Source organism: Aplidium turbinatum, chromosome 11 (assembly GCF_918807975.1).
Source record: "Aplidium turbinatum chromosome 11, kaAplTurb1.1, whole genome shotgun sequence".
Lineage (NCBI taxonomy): Eukaryota > Metazoa > Chordata > Ascidiacea > Aplousobranchia > Polyclinidae > Aplidium > Aplidium turbinatum.
This window is the reverse complement of record NC_137482.1, coordinates 8544749-8570129: the sequence shown is the minus strand read 5'-3', so window position 1 is coordinate 8570129 and position 25381 is coordinate 8544749. Positions and strand designations below refer to the sequence as shown.

At 39.2% G+C, this 25381-nt stretch overlaps 2 protein-coding genes across 2 annotated transcripts in view; one reads left to right on the top strand and one right to left on the bottom strand.

Annotated features, from left to right (window-relative positions):
* Positions 1–25268, bottom strand: part of LOC145779717 (peroxisomal acyl-coenzyme A oxidase 2-like) — a 33651-nt gene extending 8383 nt beyond the window's left edge. Inside the window, exons 1-8 of the mRNA XM_082591353.1 lie at positions 25103–25268; positions 23799–23964; positions 22699–22853; positions 22317–22424; positions 19855–19974; positions 19599–19714; positions 18813–18985; positions 18089–18251 (exon numbers count right to left, since the gene is read on the bottom strand). Of these exons, the coding sequence (XP_082447479.1) occupies positions 18089–18251; positions 18813–18985; positions 19599–19714; positions 19855–19974; positions 22317–22424; positions 22699–22853; positions 23799–23964; positions 25103–25235 (1134 nt within the window). The 5' untranslated portion in view covers positions 25236–25268. The remainder of the gene's footprint in view (positions 1–18088; positions 18252–18812; positions 18986–19598; positions 19715–19854; positions 19975–22316; positions 22425–22698; positions 22854–23798; positions 23965–25102) is intronic.
* Positions 6999–13997, top strand: LOC145779626 (uncharacterized). The gene is made up of 2 exons (XM_082591264.1): positions 6999–9186; positions 10462–13997. Exons 1-2 carry the CDS (start codon positions 6999–7001, stop codon positions 13995–13997), a joined length of 5724 nt encoding a protein of 1907 aa, XP_082447390.1.
* Positions 25269–25381: the final 113 nt, after the last annotated feature.

The window sequence follows — 25381 nt, the reverse complement described above, 5'->3', positions numbered from 1 at the left end:
CTTTAACATATTAACATCCACCTTGTAGAGTACCGTACAAGTCAATTCAAAGAGAAACAAGAGTTTATTTACTAAACTTCCATGTAAGATCAACTACACCATTAATATTTTTCAAAGTTTTCATGTCCAGCTTGAAATTATCTTGTTGCAGATCGCGATTTCGGGTATTAAACCCTCTTCAGTACAACTATATAAACAGGCAGCATAGTACAGTAAAATTTACAGCAGTTCACTTTAGAAAATGACAAAATTGTTATGTGGTTGCCAAGAAACGAATTAGTCTGCGAAATTAGTCTACGAGCAGTAATAATGACAATTTTTATGCAAATTATGAAGGCAATTGGGTCATACAATGTTCAAAGAAAATACATTAAAAGCATTCTGGGAAGTATTTAGATTCTAACAATAAAAATGGGGGTCAGTCAAGTTGACATACGCCCAAATCTGAGACCAGTCAAGCCAGCCTCCTGTAGAATGATCCGAGCGAGCCGGATGCAAGATACTTCAAATCACTAATTAAAAAGGGTTTTGACACATTTAACCTTAAATAAACGTAAAGTTTGTTAAGGGATCCACGTAAAGCAGATACTTATGCGTCGAAAATTTAAGAAAAAAAATAGGTTGAATACTTATAATTATAAATTTAAAATTATAAAATTAAAAAATTATAAATTTCATACCCTGGTTCCAAACTGCCTTGTCTTCTAACGCAACTGTATCTTGCAGCAATCGTACACGCCTTTTGCAAAGCTAACACTGCTTCATCTTTGGTCATCAGGACACGGAGGTTCACCATAGACGCGTACATTAGCTTTTCATTTCCCTTTTTTACATACGTTCCGTCTGGCAAGACCTGATTCATACAACATTATTTCTTGAAAGTAAATTTTGAACAATTTTTTGGCATTTCAGAGACTACACCACGTTGTGCAATGTGCAAGGACATGATAGTTTGTAAAAAATATGCACAAATAAATCTTACTTCCGAATATTTGGCAAGCATGTTTTCCCGTGGTATTCGGACACAGTCCAGCTTCAGATAACCATTGTCAGAAACACCAGTCGATCCCAATGTGGCACCAATACTGCCAACAGACACACCTATAAAAAAAAAACTCAGTTTCTTATTGTTTTAGAAGAACACAATTGCATTTCTATTTAATTTACACACACTACTATACATCACTATCGTGCGGAAAATAATGTGACTTTTTCATTAAAAATGATATTGCAACACACCTGGCATAGGATGATGCGTTGTCAAATCCCTTATTTGCGCAATGAATGCATGCATGCCACAGGATTTCCCTTGTGTGAATAACTGAGCCATGACCAATGCATGATTTGCATTTTTTCCAACTGAAAAGCACAATTCACAATGATCGTGAAAAAACCAGCCACATTAAATCGAAGTAAGGTTAATAACTGACTTAGGTCACCAAGCTTCCGAGCTTTTTGGCTCCTGCTCTCAATTTTTTTTGTCGGTTTTCTATAAAGTATCGTGGAAAATTCCGATATGGAAATGAAACGTAAAAAACAAGTAAAAATTGGAAGTACAACACACGATACATGCTATATGTAGTCAAACTTGATACAAGGAACTCTCACACCACGGGTTGTATTTAAAGTTTTACTAAACACTGTTTCCTTAGACAAGTGCCGTATGTAGGGTTTCCGAAATCTCGAATTTAAAAGAATTACTAAAAACTGGAAAAAGTTTAATCCAATCCAGGATTCCGGGGGAAAAAGGAATTCTTAAAGACAGTAGTATGAGTTGGCTACTTGCTTGGACCGTTATTTTTTTAAGCCAGGACATTGAGTTTCAACTTTCAATCGGGTCAAAATATGATTCTATTTGAATAAGCTGAAGATGCTATTACTATAGCGAGATCGATTTTTAATAAATTACACTAAGAGCTCAGATTGTTGTGCAAATGCCAGCAATTGATGAATGCAAAATAGCAGGATCAAAATATAGATTATAGAAGCTATGCTTTGTGGAGTTCAGCATCAAGGTTGTAGTGGTACGGAGAAATAAATGCTGCTTCGTTCAATTTACGTTTTGTCTTCAATATAGAAATGAATCATGTAAAGACCAGAAATGGCTTGCACAGTAAGTATAATGTGGAAACTGGGCTACACTGCCGCCTAAGGTTATACCAGTACTAATAATTATAATAGTAAGTCAATAACGTGAAAACTAAAAATACAACCAGTAGGGCATAGAATCAACAAAACAAAAAGTGCAACCAAGCTTATTTTCTTTATTTTAGATGTGACGACTGCGTAAAAACACAAAGCATTGACATATTAATCGCTTTGGCGTGATTGCAGCTTCGTGGCAAACAACTCTGCTGCAGAAAATGCACGTTCTGTCTCCACTGAAGTTGGTGGGATGCTCAATAAAGCATTGGAATTTTGGAAATCTGCTCCGTTTTGCTTGGTCTTCGTACAGTAGCTTCCAGTAATCTCATCTCTGGCATTATCATGACTTGGAGCCGGCTTCTGCCATTAAACACTGTATCCGATTGTACGTGTGAGTCTGTGGAATGCCTAATGATGTGTGCTTGGAGCCTGTCAGAAAGGCTTTCAATTTTTTGTTCGCTGTAAACCAGCTGGATTGGGTTGTTAAAAAACCGGAAATTTTATTCAAAAAAAACAGGAAACGGGAAATGAAAAAATGCTAAATCCCGGGAATTCCTGAAATCGGGTTCTCGGTTCTCAAACCCTAGCCGTATGTGATAGCAAATGCCATTAATTTGACAACATGCTCTGACAAGTGACAACAAAGGATATGACCCGATTGACAGCAGCTACAGGAAAAATACAGTAACTTGAAATGCTTCGCAGCCTTCATATGAGCTTCATGATCCATGAGGGAGTGGACTCACTGGTTAGGAAATATTGGTCAACAGTTTATGTGAGCAATCGTGTGGCTTTAAAAGTAACATCAATATACTACATCACACTAAGTTTTAAATGAGCTTGTTAGCTCCTGCGGTTTTTCTTATGTTTCCTTCTTTTTGCCGTTGTGAAACCTGGATGCCTTTTGGGTCCCTGCGGTTTTGCTAGCTAGAATTTGTGCGCTTCTTAAAGCATTTGTATCATTTATTAGAAGTTTGAAACGTTAGCTAGAGTTTGTGCGTTTATTAGGAATTTGAAACGCTAGCAGTAATTGTGCTTGCAATCGGCAGTTTGATACACATATACGTCTTTTTAGCGTTGTGCATCTGCTGCATGCCACAGTGCGGTTGTGTGTAGTGATTAAGTGCATCGCTTGAAGCATTCCAATCACACTGGGTTTCTCTTAAACCAACGCGCCTGGGGTTAAACCAGAATCAGTATTGTTTTTCTCAGTCTTTGGGTGGTGCATGTTTTCCAGTCAGTTCACCACGGATTCTTTTATTGAAAGTCACGTTACCAGTGCAGTTGAGGTGGTAGTTCAATTTTATGTTTCGAATAATGATTTGATTCAGTTCATCACGTCGTGTTAGCCAAGTATTTTTTGGTTGCAACGTTTTCGAGTTAATGCCATAATGCGCCCTGATGGTTTGTTTTTTTGCAATACTTTGCAATAAACTCATACTTGTAGAAATCAAGATATCATTCTCGGATCATCCCCACCACCTTGTGTGCTCAGGATGTTGCTGGAATCATGGGCTCCGTTAGAGGGGGGCCCCCGGGGGTGATTACACCCCCACCAATCGGAGTGGGGGGGTAACTAACGTAAAATTACCCCTCACTAAGGAAGAGATAAAAATTTCATTTTAATATATTTTTTAGTTTTGTGCTTTATTTTCATGTTTTTATTTTGTTGCACAACTTTTGAGGTTTTTGCTTGGAAACTGACTCGAAGACAACGCGAAGTCATCTATGACCAATGTATCCTGTCAAAAATATACGCACCACAATGCGCTTTGTGTGACGTCATAGTTTCTCACTGCTGCAAACTGTTTAATTTCGCTTTTACCACTCAAGAACGAAACCACTACAGTTGCATTGTTTCAATCTCTTTATAATTTCGGTTGTTGTAAAAGTTAATACATTTTAGTTTTTATTTTATTTTTTTCTGAATTGAATGTAGACCTAGACCCTTATCGTGTTAATTAAGTTATAGAAAGCTTTGACCTTAACGATTTTTTTAAATCTAACCATTTAGCGTCTGAAGTGCAAAATTTGGAGGACTTGAGCCAAGGAAGAATACAGAGAGAAATTTTTGCGTACGTTCCAACCTCTTCCAGTTAAAATTGTCTAAAAACCTAAAAAAATGTGGCAAATGTTAAAGAGCTTTTGCTCGCAATTTCAGATTCGTTAAAATAATTTTTTGATTTTAAATCGTGCTAAAAGGCAAAAATTTTGCGCCTTCGGCGCGAAACATGCCGCCTACGACGCTGTGTGAGTACGGTAACTGAAGCTTTCAGTAATGCGAAGGAGGGTCTGGGTGGCGACCTCCCGGAAGTATATGTGATGTGATAATCCAATAAGCCTCCTGTAGATGTCAAAATATCGTTCCCGCGCCTACTTAAATTAAGTCGATCTACTCTGTATTAAGTCGATCGGAACTGCCACAAGGAAATCTGTACTTGAATTGGTATGTAATTTCACATTTGGGTCATTCCATGTCAACTCAACAGGGTGTGCAAGCTCGACCCTCTTAGATTTTATTGAAATTCACACTAAAGTTTCATATTGATGTATAATGAACACAAAAGAAATTTCAGCTCATTATCTCAACACGTTTAGAAAGTACAGCCCTTCAAAGTCACCAAGGTCCCTCAAAATACGTTCGCATGTAAATTTTCCTCCATGTTTGGGTCTTCACAAGTTTTTATGTAAAGCATTTACAAATCTGAAATTTGGTATTCTGATTAAGAAGCAGCCCTAGTTTTCATATCTACCATCAAAATTGCTAATTTCAAATTAGTTTTAGATATAGAACCTTTCAAAAATTGATACTCACAAATCCACACTGCAGATTCATCTTTGTGCTACTACCTATTACTGATTCATTTGTTTTGTTTTTTCTTTGTTTGCTTGCTTGTTTGTTTAGTTTCATTTTTATCTTGAAACTAACCAGTTATACAAGTTAGTTTATGAACTTTGTGTGTATTGTATAACTTGGATCACAATACTTGTTCAGCGCTGTTTTGTGCCAGAATACCCAAAACAGTTTTTTTTTTAAATAACTGCTTTTCTACTCATGATAGGCCCAATCACTGTTCAGAAAGCAGATAGGAAATCATGTTTTCTGCATCTTTTGACACAAAAACTGTATCTCTAACTCCAGCAGTTTTTGAGATATGAAGATTTGGTATTTTGGGGGAGGGCGCAGAACTTCAGGGGGAGAGGGCCACCCCTAAATCAATTTCAAATTCAAAAATGTTTTAAAGGAGTTATTTTTTCTGACAACCTCACCATTTAAAAGGGTGTCCTCAGCAAAATTCAAAACATTTTCATGTTTGCCAAGTAAGCCAGAACTACCTCACACCCCCGAGACTTTTGCATGTGATGGCCAAGCTCATGATTTCACAGCTGCATTTACTATTGAAGGAGTTGGGTTACATATTTGAAACTTGAACTGTTTATAGCTTAGGCAAAGAAGATTTTTTTCTGAAAGTTTCAACTTCCTGAATGACTGTCCACAGGGTCAAATATTAACCACAAGATGGCGCATTTTGAGCTTTTTTGCTCGGGCTTCATCTTTGCACCCTCCAAACTTCAATAATTTCACATTTGTTTGGTGTTAGTTTCATGGGGGTTAATTACCAACTAGTATGGAGTAATGATATGCAAAATGGTAGTTCTGGGACTATTGGTTTGGGAGATAGCGGACATCAAAAATTGATGTAATTTATTCAAATGTTAAAAATTTCAATTTTTGAAAGGTTCTATATCTAAAACTAATTTGAAATTAGCAATTTTGATGGTAGATATGAAAACTAGGGCTGCTTCTGAATCAGAATACCAAATTTCAGATTTGTAAATGCTTCACATGAAAAGTTGTGAAGACCCAAACATGGAGGAAAATTTACATGCGAACGTATTTTGAGGGACCTTGGTGACTTTGAAGGGCTGTAATTTCTAAACGTCTTGAGATAACAAGCTGAAATTTTTTTTGTGTTCATTATACATCAATATGAAACTTTAGTGTGAATTTCAATAAAATCTAAGAGGGTCGAGCTTGCACTTTTCCAAAAACCTGTTGAGTTGACATGGAATGACCCATTTATCTGTTGTGTACTATCTGCATTGCTGTGTTACTTGTCCTGGTATCTAGTGTTGTGCTCAATCTGTGTTAAGGTGCAAGTATACAAATTTAATAGTAAACCTGGTCTAATCAAATGCTATGCTGTTGGGCTCATATCCGGCATACCCTTTATGTTGTAGTTTGTGTGTAATGTTATTTGATGCATAGGGTAGCCTATCATTATTGACATGCCCTGATATAATTTCTCATCTGCCCTATGGTTACTTAGATTTGTTGAAGCCTGAGTTCATTGGTAAATATTGTTGTAGATTGTTCGTTTGGAAGAATTTCAGTTTTCTCTTTGGGTCTTGGTTTCGCCAACGTCAGGTACATACTTTGTGCGATTTGGTTACTGTATTTAGATACAAATGATGCCGTAAGAATAAGACAATTAAAAATAGCAGCATACATTGTATGAACACTGTTTGGTTTATTATGTGCGAGTGTAAATATGTGTGTAGGTTAGGCACCTGTCTTAGTTTCGTTTGTTTATTGCAGTTATCGTCAGTCTTCACCTTGACATCAATCAATATACACAACAATTTCAATTGGCGTGGTTGTACATTGGAGTCCAGAGGAGGCTGTCGCATTAAAAACCTATACTGACAGGCTGGTAAACTGCTGACGCTGTCAAAGCATCTGACGTCAGCCACAATAACTGACGCTGTTTATTTATAAGCAGCCTAAACCTAGCTGACCCTAACTTGTTTATTGTTTATTCAACTTGGTATTTCAACATTAGCTCTACATGATGGCCAAACATGAGCAGTTCGGTTCACTCTTAGACGAATTCAAGAAATGTTTAAAACCTATTAATAGGTTAAAAGTCACATCCAGTGACAGTGCAGAGATTCGATGTGCTGTTGGGAAATTGTATTCGTCGTTGGATGCCTTAGAAGAGTCTTTTGTGAGCGCAAGAGAAAGCAACCTGGATGAAGAAGGAAAATTCAAAGAAGAGTTTGAAAATTGTGAGAAGCTTGCCGATCAAGCCAACAAGAGTGTTGAAGAAGCGCTTCAAAGACTTGCAATCGAGTTTAGTTCCAGTGACTCAATGTCTCTTGTCTCTGGTGCCTCAAGAAAATCAAAGCAACCTGTAGGTCCCAAGAACCCATCCACAAAATCCCATCCCATTCCTGAAGGAAACAATGATGGACATGTAACCTTGAAAATTCCAAAAGAAGAAGCCAGATCCACGGCAATAAACCGTGGTCCACACGAATCAAGTTTAAATTCAATGCTGCACAATATTCCTGTAGAATCAGAACACGAGCAGCAACATCGGATCATGTCGTCTATGGAAAATCTGCACATGGAAAGAGAATACAACAATAGAGCTCCCTTATATGCTGAAAGGGCAACTGCAAGTTACCGCATCCCTGACATCAAGATTGATGTGTTCAAGGGCAACATCATTGAATTTCCAGCTTGGGAAACTGCCTTTGATGCCCTAATAGGAGATAGGGTCCATTGTCCTAAACACAAGCTGAATCTCCTTAGTCAATATTTGGATAAAAATGCAAAGGAGCTCATTACCGGTTTGCTTCTACACCAAAGCGAAAATGCGTACTTTATTGCAAGAAATCGCCTGAAAGAAAGGTATGGCAATCCAAGTGCGATTGGTCAGGCATTTCATTACAAGCTTTCCTCGTGGCCAAGGATCAGTCCTCGACAGACGGCGGAGCTTCAGCACCTGTCAGACTTTCTGATACAGGTTGCTGAAGTAAAACAGTCTGTCAATGGTCTTCAAATTCTGGACTTCCCACAAGAGTCCACCAAAATCATTCAAAAGCTTCCAGTTTACATGCAAAATAAATGGCGGGAAAGGGTTTTCTATTACAAAAGAACTGCAGGCCAGTACCCACCTTTTGAAGAATTAGTAAAGTTTGTCGAAGTTGGATCAGAAGAAGTTAATATTCCTGAACTGACAGGGCTAAATACTGAAGTGCTGTCATTTAAAAATGCCATTAAAGACCCCAAACCAGCAAGAACATTTGCCACTACTACTGAAGAAAGAAATTATAACCGTGTGGTACAGTACTGTACATATTGCCAAGGCAGTCACGTTGTTAATGATTGTTCTAAATTCTTGGAGATAGTGCGTGATCAGCGGCTTCAATTTTTGAAGGACAATCGACTTTGCTTTGCTTGCGGGTGCTGTAGTGACCACCGGGCTCAACAATGTTTGCACAGAGCAGTGTGTCAAATTTGCCGGAGACGTCATCTCACTGGACTTCATTTCGAAAGGTCACCAGATAATCAGGCAACAACAAGTGGACAGTTGCATTCCAGGTGCGTAGAAGTTTGCAAGAGCGAAAATGAAGTCCAAGGATGTGACAACTCCATGATTGTTCCATTGTGGGTTCGTAGCAAGCATAATCCATCTAAAGAAATTCTATGCTACGCAATTCTCGATGATCAGTCCAATAGTTGCTTCATTTCTAATGAGCTGCGAGTGCAATTAGGCTTGGCTGGGTGTGAGACCAACTTGACCCTGTCCACTGTTTACAAAAGTAATGCCACAATTTCAACAAGAAAGTTAAATGACTTAGAAGTCGTTAGTTTTAACCGCACCACTAAAATCAACTTGCCTGCTGTTTTTACAAGAGATAACATCCCAGCCAGTCGATCCCAGATTCCCAAACCCGAAGTAGCTCGAAAGTGGAACCATCTACAGCCTATTGCCGAGAAAATAGCACCATACTTGCCACAAGTTCCAGTCAGTCTACTAATTGGTAACAACGTTCCGCAGGCTGTTAAACCAAGAGAGATTTTGTCTGGTGAAGACGACCAACCTTATGGCCAGCGTTCATTGCTTGGCTGGGGAATTGTTGGAGTAGTGTGCCATTCCACTGGGAACAGTGTATCAGTCGCTCACCGTGTCAATGTCGAGAATTTGGAACATCAGCAAAATACAAAGCTTAACCCTTTGAGGACCGTTGGTACATATGTGTACCATAAACTTTTTCCACGATGTCTAATCATTCTCTTGTAGTTATCAAAAAGTATTTGTCTCTAAACGTTTCTTAAATAGATAATCTATTTATAAATAAAAAAAATTTGGAAATTGTATTTTGTTTAGCTTTGTTTTAACTGGTTTTGTTTGGTGAATTCGTCAGGGTTTGAAGTGGTAAACTTTGAAAGATCAACAGGACAAGAAAAAAATGTAAAAAAAATATAATTTTTATTCTACATCAATGTTTAGTGATTAATCTGACTTATCCCATCAGTAAAACCATAAAAAAAAAGAACAAAATGTTGCTAGATAATGCTAAACTTTTATGGTACACATATGTACCAAAGGTCCTGAAGGGTAAATTCTATTAGTCTAATGGAGGGATATAGTGATGTGGGAAAAACATAAAAATTAAGACTGTTGTTGTGAAATTTTAATGTAAATAACACGTAATATTTTAGGAATGTATTTTAGACCTTCATGCAAAGGTAAATTTAACTGATAGCATTACTTCTGGTTGAAACATTTTCAATAATTTGTCGCGAATTATGTCAATACTCACAAGCAATTATGATTTCCGTCATCGTCGCCGTGTGAGCCTCTGAAAACAGTCCCACCAAACCAAATAACTTTACAGACTTTTTGAAGTTAGTTTTTATTTCGCAGTGTAGCGATGAGCCATGAATGTAGAAGTGTTAGCTGTAGAGTTAGAGTATTCAGCAGGTTATAGGAAGTGCTAGTCCAGTCTAGGGCATCTCAAAATCACTTGAACCTTGTATGCAACGGCTAGGCTAGTCAAGACTAAGCTCAATACTAGTAAAGTTTGTCTCCAAAGCAATACTGTTGGGTTTTTAAAAAAACAGCTTAGGAATATCAACTTTTCAACAAAGTTTGACAGCATTTTTTCAAAATTTGGGGTAAAAACATGCTCAGAACGCACCAAATTTAATGCGATTTTTCAAATTTTTCTGGGAGGAGACCCCTGCAAAGTCGTTCGCCTTCGGAGATCTCCGTGGCGGGCTTCACCCCACTTCATTATTCATTGCAGCCCCTCTGCTCACAAATAGCACCAGCCGCCACTGTGTAAAACCATACCAGCAATGATGCTAAACACATTACCCTTAAGGACCAATGGTACACATATGTACCACAGCGTAACTTCTATTTAAAATTAAAAAAAATTTTTTTTTTCAAATACCTCTTTAAAATGATAAACTTGCAGTAAAAATCATCAATATTTCAATAAAACATGTCTCAAAAGTTTATGGTCCTCAAAGGGTTAAAGGCATACCCAGCACATTTGTTTATCCCACCAATGCCAAAGAAGTAATCAATCCTTCTCAAATTCGAAAGGTAATGGAATCTGATTTTATTGATCACAACCTAGACGGTACTATGTCTGTACATGATAGAACATTTCTCAACATCCTTTCTCATGACATCACACAACAAGAAGATGGCCATTATGTCATGCCGTTACCAGTAAAATCTGAACAAGTCATGTTGCCTGATAATAAAGCTCTAGCTCTAAAGAGAATTAATCAGCTTAAAAGGAGGTTTGACAGAAACCCCAGATTCGAATCGGACTATGTAACCTTTATGAAAGACGTTGTTTCCACATGTGCAGAAAAGGTGGTGGATGATGATCATGGTGCAGAGAAGACTGGTAAAATTAATTACATCCCTCATACTGGAGTATACCACCCAAAGAAGCCTGGAAAAATTCGTGTGGTATTTGATTGTTCAGCAGAATTTCAAGGTGTGTCTCTCAATGACCACTTGTTGCAAGGTCCCAACCTAACAAACAAACTAGTGGGTGTCCTTTGCAGATTTCGAAAAGAAAGGATTGCCTTAATGACCGATATCAAATCTATGTTTCATCAGTTCTATGTTTCAGAGAAGCACCGAGATCTCTTGAGGTTTCTGTGGTGGGAGGATGGAAATACCAGCAAGCCTTTGCAAGTCTTCAGAATGAAAGTCCATCTATTCGGGGCTACCAGCTCACCAGGTTGTGCGAATTTCGGTTTGAAACAAGCAGCTGAAGATGGGGAAGCGGAATTTGGTAAGGATGTTTCTGACTTCATAAAACACGACTTTTATGTTGACGATGGCTTGACTTCAGTCCCTTCCGCTGATGAGGCTGTTTCTCTTATAACAGGAAGTATAGCTCTTTGTGAAAGGGCTGGCTTAAAACTTCACAAATGCTTGTCAAATGATAGATCCGTCCTTGATGCAATACCAGAAGAAAAAAGAGCTGATGGTGTGAAAGCATTAGATCTTAACAAAGATCCTCTTCCTCTTGAGCATGCACTGGGAATTTTATGGTGCGTTGAAAACGATTCATTTCAGTTTAGAATTATACTCAAAGACCTTCCTTTCACCAGAAGAGGGATACTGTCTACTGTTAGTTCCATTTTTGATCCTATTGGGTTTGTCGCCCCTGTTGTTCTGGAGGGAAAGAAGATCTTGCAACAACTATGTCGAGAGGGTGCAAAATGGGATGACCCTATTCCTGAAATGTTAGCTTCCAGATGGCGTAAATGGAGATCTGAGATTAGTGCCTTAAGTACCCTTGAAGTTCAGAGATGCATCCAGCCTGAAGGTTTTGAAACAGTTGAAAAGGTAGAGCTCCATCACTTTTCAGACGCCTGTGAGCACGGTTATGGCCAATGCTCATATATTCGGCTTAAAAACAGTGCTGATCAAGTTCATTGCTCCTTTCTTATTGGTAAAGCTAGAGTAGCTCCACTAAAACAATTTACCATCCCTCGGCTAGAGCTCACTGCCGCCCTGCTGTCAGCTAGAATGAGTAAATATGTTAGAGAAGAGATGGGGTATTCAAATGTGGTAGAACATTTTTGGACTGACAGCAAAATTGTACTTGGTTACATAAACAACGAAGCCAAAAGATTCCATGTTTATGTGGCCAACCGAGTGCAACAGATTCGAGATCTTTGCAGTCCTGACTCCTGGTACCATGTAGAATCCAAGGCCAATCCAAGCGATGAAGCTAGCAGAGGCATGAATACACAACACTTTTTAAAAGGATCTATGTGGCTTCAAGGCCCAGAATTTTTATGGGGTGATTCTGACCTTTCTGCTACTGCAAGGTCCACGTTAGACGAAGCAACCGCAAGCGAAATGCAAAAGGAAATGCGCAAGGCTACTGTCCGAACAACACTGGCTGTCAACGAACGTTCAAAACCAATCAATCAATTTGAAACATCTCGTTTGGACCGATTTTCTTCTTGGCTGAGCGCCAAAAGGGCGATAGCAAACTGTCTGCTTCTTAAGGCTAAGCTACTACACAAAATTAGGAAGAACACTTCTGTATTCGCTGAAGCAGTATCTGCAAACTGCTTGAGAACCGCAGAGATAGAGATAATCAAAGGCTTGCAACAGGAACATTTTAGTGAAGAAGTATCATTTCTCTCCAGTTTCCAACAGGAAGGTCGTTCTCATCTGACACGCACAACTGTGAAAAGGACTAGCAGTCTTTACAAATTAGATCCCTTTCTAGATGAAAATGGTATCTTGCGAGTCGGTGGTCGAATTAGAAATGCTTCCATTTCTGACCTCGCCAAACACCCGGCTGTTATTCCAAGAAAAAATCATGTAGCGCATCTGATAATTGACCATTGTCACAAGGAAGTCAGCCACATGGGTCGCGGAATCACCCACAATCATTTGCGACAGAGCGGTTTCTGGATAATTGGTGGATCTTCTGCAGTAGGTTACCACATCAGCAATTGTGTAGTTTGTAAGCGTTGGAGAGGTGCTCTTCAAACACAAAAAATGGCGGATCTTCCCAGCGAGCAATTGAGTGAGGAGCCCCCTTTTACGTTTTCCGGCGTTGACTTGTTTGGTCCATACTATCTCCGAGAAAAGCGATCGATCTTGAAAAGGTATGGTGTGGTATTTACCTGCATGTCGAGCCGAGCTGTCCACTTAGAGACCGCCAACACAATGGATACGAGCTCGTTTATTAACGCCCTTAGAAGGTTTCTTGCACGACGAGGCCCAATATGTCAACTACGATCAGACTGTGGTTCTAACCTGATTGGCGCCAATAATGATTTAATGCAAGCTAAACGTGAAATGAACGAAAAACACATCGGTAACTTTCTCTTACAGCATCACTGTGACTTAATCACGAATAAATTTAATGTACCTCACTCCAGTCACATGAATGGAGCGGTCGAACGACAGATCCGCACCATTCGAAGTGCTCTTGACCCGATGCTTAAATCGTGTGGCAGTCAACTAGATGACGAGTTATTTCGGACCTTGATGACACAAGTTGAAAACATTGTTAACTCCAGACCCCTTTCAACCGATCAGCTATGCGACCCAGAATGTCCTGCCCCACTTACTCCTAATCATCTGTTAACAATGAAACCTAAGATACTACTTCCTCCCCCAGGAATATTTCAGAGGGCTGACCTTTATGCAAGAAAGAGATGGAAGAGAGTCCAACATCTTGCCAATGAGTTTTGGTTTCGTTGGAGGAAAGAATTTATTCACAATTTGCAGTCCAAAAGGAAATGGTGTTCCAGACGACGCAATCTACAGACCGGCGACATCGTGATTGTCTCTGACGACGCCGCTCCACGCAATCACTGGCCGCTTGCCAGAATTGACTCGGTTATTCCTAGCGATGATGGACTAGTACGCAAAGTCAAACTACGCATGGCTAATGCACATCTTGACAATCGCGGTAGACCGACTAAAACTGTTTCGTTTTTAAGTAGGCCCGTCCACAAGGTGATTCTACTTCTACCTACGGATGAGGACTAAGTTCGAGGATGACAGAAGGAGCAACGTGCGCGAAGAGAAACAATTGCAATAGGCCTATCTCATTATTCATTCATTGTAAACTGCCCCAGTCGACGTTTAACTTGTGAAATTTGTAAAAAAAAAACTTTATTAGAGGTAGGGGATAAAATGTGACCTTCTCAGATTTTGCTCTGTCCACATTTTTTGGAAAGTATTTGTGATAACTATCAACAATATGCAAAAATTTTTGAAAAATATTTATTTTTCATCAGTAGACACAATTTTTAAAATTTTGACCATATTTGTGAGAAAAAACGTAAATTTCGGCTTTCTGCGTGTTTTGATGAATTCATAATTAGGAGTGTAGGTCCTCTAAGTCTACATAGCTACATGCACATTATTATGTTACGTTCCACTTGAACCACTTTATTCTTCCGCACATCCCTAATTTTAATTTGACCTTAGTTGACCCCTAGAGCAGAGGCATGACCTTTCGTTTCGTGACCTTTAAAATAGTGAAAATTCCTACATTTATGAAGACCTAGTTATAAAGTTGAGTTAGCCCAGGGGTCCGCAAATAGTGGGTCACGACCTAAATTTGGGTCACGAGACCATCCACGGTGGGTCACAAAACAGTTTAAATTTACTATCAATATAACTTGTATAACAAAAATAAATACAATCATACACTCTTTGATGTGCTGAGTTTCGTAGAAAAAAAATGTATATATACTTTCGATTGTAGTAGCCTACAGTAGCCCTCGCTTATTAAGCCTACGGTTATAAAGTCTAAAAGACACTTTGAGCCAGGACATGAAAACTCTCTCAGCTTATCCCCAGAACTGGCGACTGAAACACAGCGAAACCAAAACTGTGGCAGAAGCTTTCCACCTACACAATCGGGAAGTTGATCGTGAGCTACATGTTCAAAACAATGGAAAACCTCTGTCTTTCTGTCCCGAACGAAAATATCTTGAGAGGGATACTGGACAGATCACTCACATACCACCACCATTTGGTGTCACTGCGCAAGAAACTGACATCCGGCGCTGCGCTACTCAAGCGCCTGGAAGGCTCCATCTGGGGGCGAGGGCTGACACTTTGCGTACAGTAGCCTTAGCTCTTGTCTACTCTTCAGCAGAGCACTGTGCAGCTGTTTGGTGCCGCAGTGCTCACTGCCAAAAAAAGCGCCCTGCGCACAGTGACTAGATCTCTGCGTCTCACACCCTTGGACAATCTCCCCATTCTCGCTGGCATCCAACTTGCCGAGCTTCGTCGCGAAGAAGCCACTTTGTCTCTCGGCCGACAGGCACTGGAGCCTAACATCTTCTCCATCACAACCAGACGATTTCTGCTCCCCCAAACGAGCACCCTTGTCGAATGAAATCCTGACATCCATTCGTGGCAGCCGCTCAACTACTGATCAACGAAGCTGGTGAACAAGACATCTATGCAACTATTTGGGTAATGGACAGACCATAAATGGAATTCTGAATGGAAGTCAAATAGCCTACCACCACACTTCATCCGTTTATCTCCGAAGCCAACATATGCCACATCGGCCTGACACTACAAAAACAGACATGGGTGGGCTTCAACTGTCTTCATACGGGCGTCGGGCTTTTCCGCTCAACCATGCAACAATGGGGAATGGCCTATTCCTCCTCCTGTGAATGTGTTGCCGAGGAACACACCGCAGACCACATCATCAATGACTGTACCATCTTCAAGCCATCAAACGGAGTGCAAGGTCTGCGCGTCATGGATGATGAAACCAAAGACTGGCTGCTCTCTAGTAGCCTTCCAGTGTAGTCTGGGAACATCGTGAATCTGGGGTGGTAAAAGGATAGACCCTCGGCCCCAGAAGCTCACACGATGACGGTTAGTAGGTCCACCGGCTTATTTAGCCCAATTTGGTCCATTCCGGAATTACTGAAGGTATAGGAGTGGTAGAAAATTGTCTCCCGCTTAATAAGCCCGAAATCGTCCAGTTCCGATGTGGGCTTAATAAGCAGACGACCGTATTGAATTTGATATTAAATTGCAAAATATTTTCTTCAAAATTTTATGCTTCTAAAACGTTTGGGTCGCGAAGGCTTCGAACGATTGTTTTTTGGGTCGCGCCAAAAAGTATTTGCGGACCCCTGAGTTAGCCTAGTTAACAAAGCAATCACCTTTACTTATTGATGATGACTGAAAAACTGAATCTAGTTTTTGTGTTAGGTGATAAGTTGCCATTTTTATCGGAAACCGTTATTGCAATATTATCTTATGCACCTGGTGGATCTCCAAAAAAAGATAAAGACACGAAGCTTCAGAGAGAAGCGATCAATGCATATGTCGTATCAAAAATTAAAAACGCATTTTTATCTTTGAACTTAAAATAAAAAAGATAAAAATGCACTTGAATTTAATGTGTATATTCTAAAAGTGACTTTTTTCCAGGCTCCGTGCATGCAAGTGTGAGTTTCATGCTACGGTACCCAGATTCCTGCTACCGAAGTGTGAAACTCACATTTCCGTACAAGGAGTCTGCTACCAAACTGTGAAACTGTAACTATGGTACCCGAAAACTGTTATGCAGGATGTGCAGGGTGTGTTTTCACACTTTGGGGAAAGGAATCGGGCATGCAACCGCCGTTTTCACATTTGCCCCCCCTCGAAAGTTTTGTTACCGAACTTCCATTTTCTAGCTTCAATTCCAGGAAAAAAATGGTCATGGTCATACATCCGAGAACCGAAGCTTGGAAACTAGACCGGCGTACCCGATTTCTTTGAAAATTGAGGCTGCTATTTATTTTGAGTTGTTGGTGTGAGTTAATTGTATACTGTATATCATTGAAATTTAGCGTGATTTTTCGTTTCGCGAATTTGATGAAGATAATCTTACGAATGATGTCTACTGATGTGTATTTGACGGATTTTATTATTTTTTGAAGTTTTGAGGTCGTACAACCAAACTGTTTCCAAAAAGGTTGGACACTGATGTTTTTGACACTACCCCCAAAAAAATGTGTTGTATCCCCTACCTCTATTTATGGTGATAAAGCTGTTTTTTGGGGGGCGATGTTACGGCTGCGTGATCCTCCGCTCCTTGCGTATTTTTTAATGTTTGTGTTTTTATCCGGCAACCCTGTTTTTCTTATCTTTCTAAAATGTGGCCAGTTTGAAATCACTTAAAAGAAAGCTTGGAACTAAGTTTAAATGGTCATTAGTGAAAATGAATAGTTGTATGTTGTCCTTATTAAGTCGATCGGAACTGCCACAAGGAAATCTGTACTTGAATTGGTATGTAATTTCACATTTATCTGTTGTGTACTATCTGCATTGCTGTGTTACTTGTCCTGGTATCTAGTGTTGTGCTCAATCTGTGTTAAGGTGCAAGTATACAAATTTAATAGTAAACCTGGTCTAATCAAATGCTATGCTGTTGGGCTCATATCCGGCATACCCTTTATGTTGTAGTTTGTGTGTAATGTTATTTGATGCATAGGGTAGCCTATCATTATTGACATGCCCTGATATAATTTCTCATCTGCCCTATGGTTACTTAGATTTGTTGAAGCCTGAGTTCATTGGTAAATATTGTTGTAGATTGTTCGTTTGGAAGAATTTCAGTTTTCTCTTTGGGTCTTGGTTTCGCCAACGTCAGGTACATACTTTGTGCGATTTGGTTACTGTATTTAGATACAAATGATGCCGTAAGAATAAGACAATTAAAAATAGCAGCATACATTGTATGAACACTGTTTGGTTTATTATGTGCGAGTGTAAATATGTGTGTAGGTTAGGCACCTGTCTTAGTTTCGTTTGTTTATTGCAGTTATCGTCAGTCTTCACCTTGACATCAATCAATATACACAACAATTTCAATTGGCGTGGTTGTACATTGGAGTCCAGAGGAGGCTGTCGCATTAAAAACCTATACTGACAGGCTGGTAAACTGCTGACGCTGTCAAAGCATCTGACGTCAGCAACAAGGAGTTTTCAGTCGCGTATTATAAAATAGTTCATAATATCAACCATCGCTTGTAGCATGCTTTCGTCTGTGCAGAGCGTATGCATCTTCAATGTAAAAAACGCGGTTTAAATATTAAAATCATGCAACACACCTCTGGCAATTGAGAAATGTCTCGCTTATTGGATCTTCCAAGAAAGTTTCTGTATGTTCGATTTAATTCTTCGGTTGCAAACAATGTTGAATATACAACGGCAAGCTGAGGCAATAGTTTGTGCTGTTGCGTCACGTAATCCAATACTGCGACTTCGGGTTTTCTGCAAAAATAATATTATACTGTAGAATGCCAAAACAGTCTAATGACAGCTGAAATTATTACCAGAGCAGTCTCCTTAACAAAGCGGACGACGACTTGTAATATAAACCTCGAAGTCACAGCGCTATTGAAATAACAAGACTCAACGAGATTCAAACACACTTCAATAAACGATTTTGGCATTGAAAATAAACCGATTGATTAGCAACCAGGCCCGGATTTGGGGGGGGGGGGGGCAGAGGGTGCAGGTGCCCCGGGCCCCCTTTTGAAGGGCTTCCCGACGTGGAAAAAATGTGATTTTGTGTTATTTTTTTTTTTTTCTATCAGCCTTTGAAGTTTCTGCAAAGTGCAGCGCTGGATTAATGCTACTGTAGACGTAGAGGTGGTTTTTCGTGCCAACGGCGCGAAAAAAATTATGCACTGGGGCCCCCCGATTTAAAAGTGACCCGGACCGGAAAGCAAAATCCGGCCCTGTTAGCAACATGACTTTTTTCTCGAAATATTTCATAAACTGAGGTTAAGAAAGTAAAGTGTCCTAATGCTTGCCTGTCTATCAACTTACTCCGGATTAAGCAATCCTTGCCTTCTGACAGACGAATATCTTGTTGCGATTGTGCACACTTTGGCAAGTGGGAAAACAGCTTCAGCTTTGAGAACCATCACACGCAGATTCACCATTGAACCGTACATCAGACGGTCACTGCCCTTCTTCGTGTACGTTCCGTCTGGAGCAACCTACCCACACAGCAAAATAGCTGTTTTTACATTGATTCAACGTCTGCAGATTGCAATGTAAAAACCGGTTGATATGCTGTCTGGGTAAATAGTGAATGGTTAAGAGAAACACGAGAAAGCATTTCAGCATGCTATAACCAGACTACGCTGAAGAGCTTGTTAAAAAAGCAACTGGACTCAGGCATACCGCTTTGAAGCTATGCAAATTGGTGTATTAGCCTAAGTTGTAAATTTTTAGAGGTAAATTTTTTTTATCTCTACTGGCAACGTCCATTCTCGCAAAACCGTTTTTAACCGTATTTAGCTGATACACATTACAAACCAGCCCAATTAACAGTAAAATGCTATTACGGATATCTTACAGAAAATTTATTTGAAGTCTTACTTACACCACGTAATTAATAAATTTTCAAGTTACTGTAAATAAATACGATTTGCCTAAAAAATCTTAAGTCGTGTTTTTGCTGTCTTTCCAAAAAATTCACATACTATGTCAAAAGCACTTCTTTATGCAATACTGCATGCAGTGAAACCCAGACATTCAACTAAAAACAATATGTTGAGGTGAACTGGTATCCAACCATGTCAAACTAGAAACAGGGTAAGCTCGCACCTCAGCATGCTTGCAAAGTAGGTTTTCCCGTGGAATCCGTAAGTTTTGCAAGTACAGAAACCCATTGTCAGTGCTCTCAAATGCAAGTTTGCTGCCGATATCTCCCACAGTGACACCTGAGAATACAAGCAAATGAAATCAATGCTTGAAGACGGTTAAAAAAACATTAAAAATTTCAATCACAACCTGAATTGTCCACATTAATTAATTAAATTAGAGATTCAGAGCGAGATATGCTCATTTCAGGCCACTTCACCTGGCAAAGGTTGGTGTGTTGTTAAGTCACGTATTTGCACAATGAAAGCATGCATCCCATGCCGAGTCTCTCCTATCCTCAAGTCAGCCATGAGCAAAACGTGGTTGGCTGATTTTCCTACTGCAAACATACAAAGTACATCGATTATTATAAATCTACTTGAAGGCGATACAATCGACCAAAATATGGAAGTCCACTATAGCTAAGCACAAGGACTACGTCAATTATCTAGGCAGTTGGTTGGTTGGTTTTGAATTTTTATCCTCGGACTGACAATGCCTTGATTGGTCATTCACTGATAGTTTCGCATACTTGTAGAGGCTCTTGACGCAGGGCCGGTGTAGCAGTCCAAGAGTTACTGCAGGCCAGAAGTTACAAGGGTTGCCAAATATTTCATTTAAATTTTATTTAATTTCGTATTGAGAAATAATAAAATTTTTAACCTCTCGAAAGGTTAGATTAATAATTATAAGTATTTTGTAATGTTAACTGGAAAGCTTGCCTTAGTTTGAGAGCAATGAATTCATTACACTTAGTTAAAACAATTTTCGCTTTTCTATCGATTGTGAAAACGCCGGGCACCCCTGGTAACTTTTGGACTGACAGGAACTTCCAGACTGCAACGCCGCAGAAACAGTCCAAAAGTTACTGCTATTGTAAGTGGGTGTGCTATTTCGAAATTCGTTTGGGAAAACTTGTAAATGGACTGAAAATTTTGAAAAAAAGTTTAAACTTCACTTGGTCAGTAGATTAAACCCTCTACAAGTATGCGAAAGATGAATCCCAAGGATAAACATTCTCACCACGAAACCATTATTCTTGACTTTAAGTTTCATGCCACGTGTTTTCGATGGGAGTCCAACGAAAATTCATTGGAATCTCAAAGTGTTCAACACTTTCGTAAAAGTTAAAGCCTTCCTGCGCGTGAGACTGTGATAGCCTACTCACTGAAGGTTAATGGCGTTTTGACTACCGGTTGGCCGACATGTAGCCTAAGTTACTTTATATTTCTTCAAAACGGTAGCTATGAAAAACCAGACCAAAAATAGGCTCAGTGCTTCATTTACTAGAAAACTTTAGTTTTAACTTTCATGAAATACATAAAATATAGTCAAAGACTATGTTCGTCAACTACAACTCAAGACAACCGGCTAACAAGTCAGCCTTCACCACGATTCAAACTTTGAAATGTTTGGAGCGATGATCAATTAAATTGTTTGTTTCAACAGCGCCATATAGCCTACAACGAGTCAATAAAACACTCATAACACTAGACATTGTGAATCGTAGGTTGCATCATAGCACAATCAGGATGACAGCAAAGACTATAGGCTAAGTGGTCATCTAGTCAATCACCTCCCCATGCAAATTTATTTGCCAACGCACGTAAGGCACGGACACAACTTCAAAATGGTATAATACAAACAAATCAGGTTAAAATGATAGCCTACATAAATTGTTAGGTTACAAATTAAAATTTCATTCCAATACAGCAACAATTTCTGGTACAAAACTCATCTTTTAACTTTCATCTTATTTTCGCTTCATTCCCAATTACGTTTCTGCGTTAAACCATGTTGTTAAGATGCAATGGTGGATAAGTCTTCAAGTTCAACATGTTTCCAATGTTGAAATCATTTATACAAATCTGCTGCAAGCGTCAAATCTGACAACCCTGTTTTAGTAACTTCTGGACTGGCAGTAACTTTCAGACCTCGTCTACGCGGTCCAGAAGTTACAGTAACTTTCAGACCGCAGTAACTCCTGGACCGTTACACCGGTTACCGAGATTGACAGAGTGAAGTTTTCCTATTGTAGGAGTGTTGTTGCCGGGGAATTATTCCATTCACAAGGTGCCGCTGAATGGAGAGCAGTCCTGAAATGCGTTGCTCAAGCGCACACTCCGAGAGTCGAACCAGCGCCGCTTGATTTTGAGCCCGGCGCGTAACCACTGAGCTAACGGAGCGGACAGTTATAAACTCTCCTTTATAAATCACGTCACATTAAAAAATATGAGATCAGCATTCGGAATGTTAATTTTACCACTGCTACTGCAGTAAAGCCAATACCATCTGTAATTGCGTATCGACAATACCATTGCACTGGACTTGCGAGTTATATTAGCGACGATTTGTGATACGACTTGGCTACCTTTCTGAGGCTGTGGTTGTGCACCATCTGCGAAGTTTCACGAAACCGATTTCTTTATGCGAGTCTACACCTCAACATATTGGTTGCTCAGTGCTCACCCAATCTAACACAACATGGTAGCTTCGGAAAAACTCTTTCTTTATTTTACATTACGATCACTTTCTACGGATTTTCAACGTTTTAATCACATTGCTTGAAACTTTTGTAATTCTAAAAGCTTTACTCATGAAAACAATGAGTGAGTATTATAGCCTACAGGTAAATGAATCTGTACACACCCACGATCACAGTTTGATATTTAAATGACTTACAATCTCCAGGCCACCACTTCATAGACGATATTTTTGGACAATTGATTACAAATTCTTGGTTTGCTTTATCATATTGTGCTACAGTTTCAAGTCCACGTAAAAACGTTCCTGCAAAGATAACAATCTGAGTAAGCAATACTTTTCAACATCCTTGATATCTTGGGTGGCATTTTGATACTAAGACTTGGAGGCCTAACATAAAAATCATTTTCAATGTAAGGTTACATTAGCTGGTGTTTACATTTTCAAAAATATGTCTTACATCACTTGAAGTTGGAATTTACCTACTCAACCCTACCATACATGCTACAGAAATAACTGAAAGACAAACTAATTTTAGACTAAAAACTAAAAAGAAATTTTAGGCTGCAACTTGTTTTACCATGTCCTAGTTCCGTTTGAGCATACGTCCCAAGTATGTGTAAGTTGGCAGCCAGAGGCAGCCACTTGGCTACCTGCTCGTCTGAGCCAAAACTCATCAAACTGGGGATGAACGCTGCAGCGTGTATGCCGAGGCAAAGATCTGTTCCGATGGTTCTACGCAAACACGATCATGATAAGTGATTAACAATAGAAATTACGCTAAACAACATAAAAGTACCAAACAATAGAAATTGTGGCGACAAGCCACGACCAGTGCAACTACGAGAAAGTTAAAAAAAAGTAACAAAAATTGATCCCCTTGTGATAAGCCAAGTTTGGTGTTGGCCTTCAAGTATGTTTTTAGTGTTATCAGACATAGTCGCACTCGCATGCTCCAGGAACTTAAGAAGACGGACGTCATATTAAGGGTCTGGCAGACACATCTTCCACTCAGTAACGCAGCTCGCAGAAAACGAAAATATAATAACCAACCTAATAAATGATACAGAAGTCCATTGTTCAGTGAGCTTCGGTGTATACATTCATCGGCAACCTCTTCTTGGCTGCACTACTTTGAAAGCAATGTACCGCCTACAAGCTAAAACTCGCAAATCTTTGACGTGTATATCATTTATCTCAAGTGTCCAACTGTTGATACTCTTGGCTCTCATACGTGGTTGCTTCTGTTTACCTTGCACTGTTTTTATTTTGGAAAGTTTGTTTAATGGTTAAACAATTAATAATTACAGTAATTAGCTTAAGTGATTGTTATAGTCGTCATTTTATTTACGTTGATTTTATGTAACTTGTGACCTGCCTCACTACATAATAACATTCAGCGTTTTCTGGTACAGACGCTGGAATTGATTACCACCGCGCAACGCGTGTAATCAATTAAGCGTTCTGTACCACGTTCCTTAGTTGATTGTTTTGCGTTTCTTTCTTACTATATATTGCGTTGATTTTATACACTGAATCAGTAAGTAACAAAAGGTAAATGGTTTTCTCACTTGGTTGGCTATTACTATTATTATTGCTTATTTTATATTAAACGTCTGGAAAGACAACAGTGATGGAGTATTAAAGATTAAAAAATGGAAACAAATGTAAACACTTTACCGTTGAAGATAACGCATTTCAGAAGATTGCGGGTGCCAGCCTTCTTCTTGCAGCAACTTCTTGTACAGATAAACGGTTCTCTTCATCCCTAACGTGAACCTTTCCTCTCTGCTCATGTGGCAAAGCTCTGGTGCTTTTAACATCGGGTCGTTCAAAATAATTCTATCTAGAAATTAATTGACACTGATAAATAGGCCCCTTGTTTGAAGCAATTTATTTTTGACGAAATACGTAAAAATCAGTGCAAATTTTCAAATTCAACTTAAACGCTGATTTTCGGATACAATAGGATATTTTAAAACCTCTGTTTTAGTTTTTTTTTAAATTTCCATCCAAACTTCCGAGCTCAAAACTTGCTTTTCGAAAAGGGCAATATTTGCGACGACGTAACAGTGCCTCACATTTTACTCACGTCATGTTTGTTTTTGGCATTTTAAGGTCAGATATAATGTACTACTTTACTAAAATTTGCAAAAATGTCGCAAGACAGCTGCAAACAGTTTTTTCTGGGCTGAGAATTACGTAAAACATGGTAAAGTTGTCGTTACGATTTGTGCGCATGACTACGCGCATGCGTACAAGCGTAAGGCAAACACAAACATTGTATGAAGCTGGTTAAGGGGTTATGTTATGAAAACAGTAGGGTTGAAAGAAGATGCACACAATACCGTATAGTAACCTACTGCGGAAAGAAAATGCGTACCGGCGTCTCACGTAGCGGAATAAAGCCAGAAAAGTGTCGAATTTTACCAAGACGCAGACCTGGTGTTACCTGTTACTCAAATACCGTTGTGAGGTTTTGTAGGTTAGAACAGGAACACTCTTTATAGTTTCTTTCTTTTATTACGTTACCTATTGTTTAGTAACTAAACAATTAGCTCACGATGTGAGGATGAAGACATGTAATTTGTATTTGAATAAGAATACTGAAGAAGCCGACTTTAAGGTGGCGACAGCTTCATAAACAAATCAAATTAGTTACCGAACTTGGCTTTTTTACTTTAGTATTATGTTTTTAAATGTAATTTAGTATGAGATATAATCATCTCTTTTATCATTAGAATGTGATTGACATGTTAGTCCCCTGTTACATAGCTAAACCGATGGTCAGAATTTGTCAAACAATCAAAAAAGTAGAACTATTCTATTATAACTCATTGCTGGCGTACGATGTCAAATCAAATCACGACAACCATATTTTTCTCGCTATTTTACAAATCAAGAGAAAGGCGATAATGGGAAAACCTTTAGGATTCTATGGTAGCCGGTAAGCACTTAAACATACGCACATAGCCACTACCCACCTACTCTGCGACGAATCGCTGTTTCGTTTGTCCCTCCGTCGATGACATTGGTGAGTTCCTCGACAGAGAAATTTATCTTTTTTCTTTCCTTGTCGATCATTAACATTTGAGTGGTGGGTATTGGCCTACTCATGTTCTTTCAACAGCTTTTTAGCCTAAACCTAAAATTGAGTTAAACCTGGAAAAAAATTGAATTGTTATTTCAGTGAGGTAACACGTGTCAACCGAGCAGCAAGTTACATGGCATCGTTCTGATGGAATTGACACTGGTGGAATATC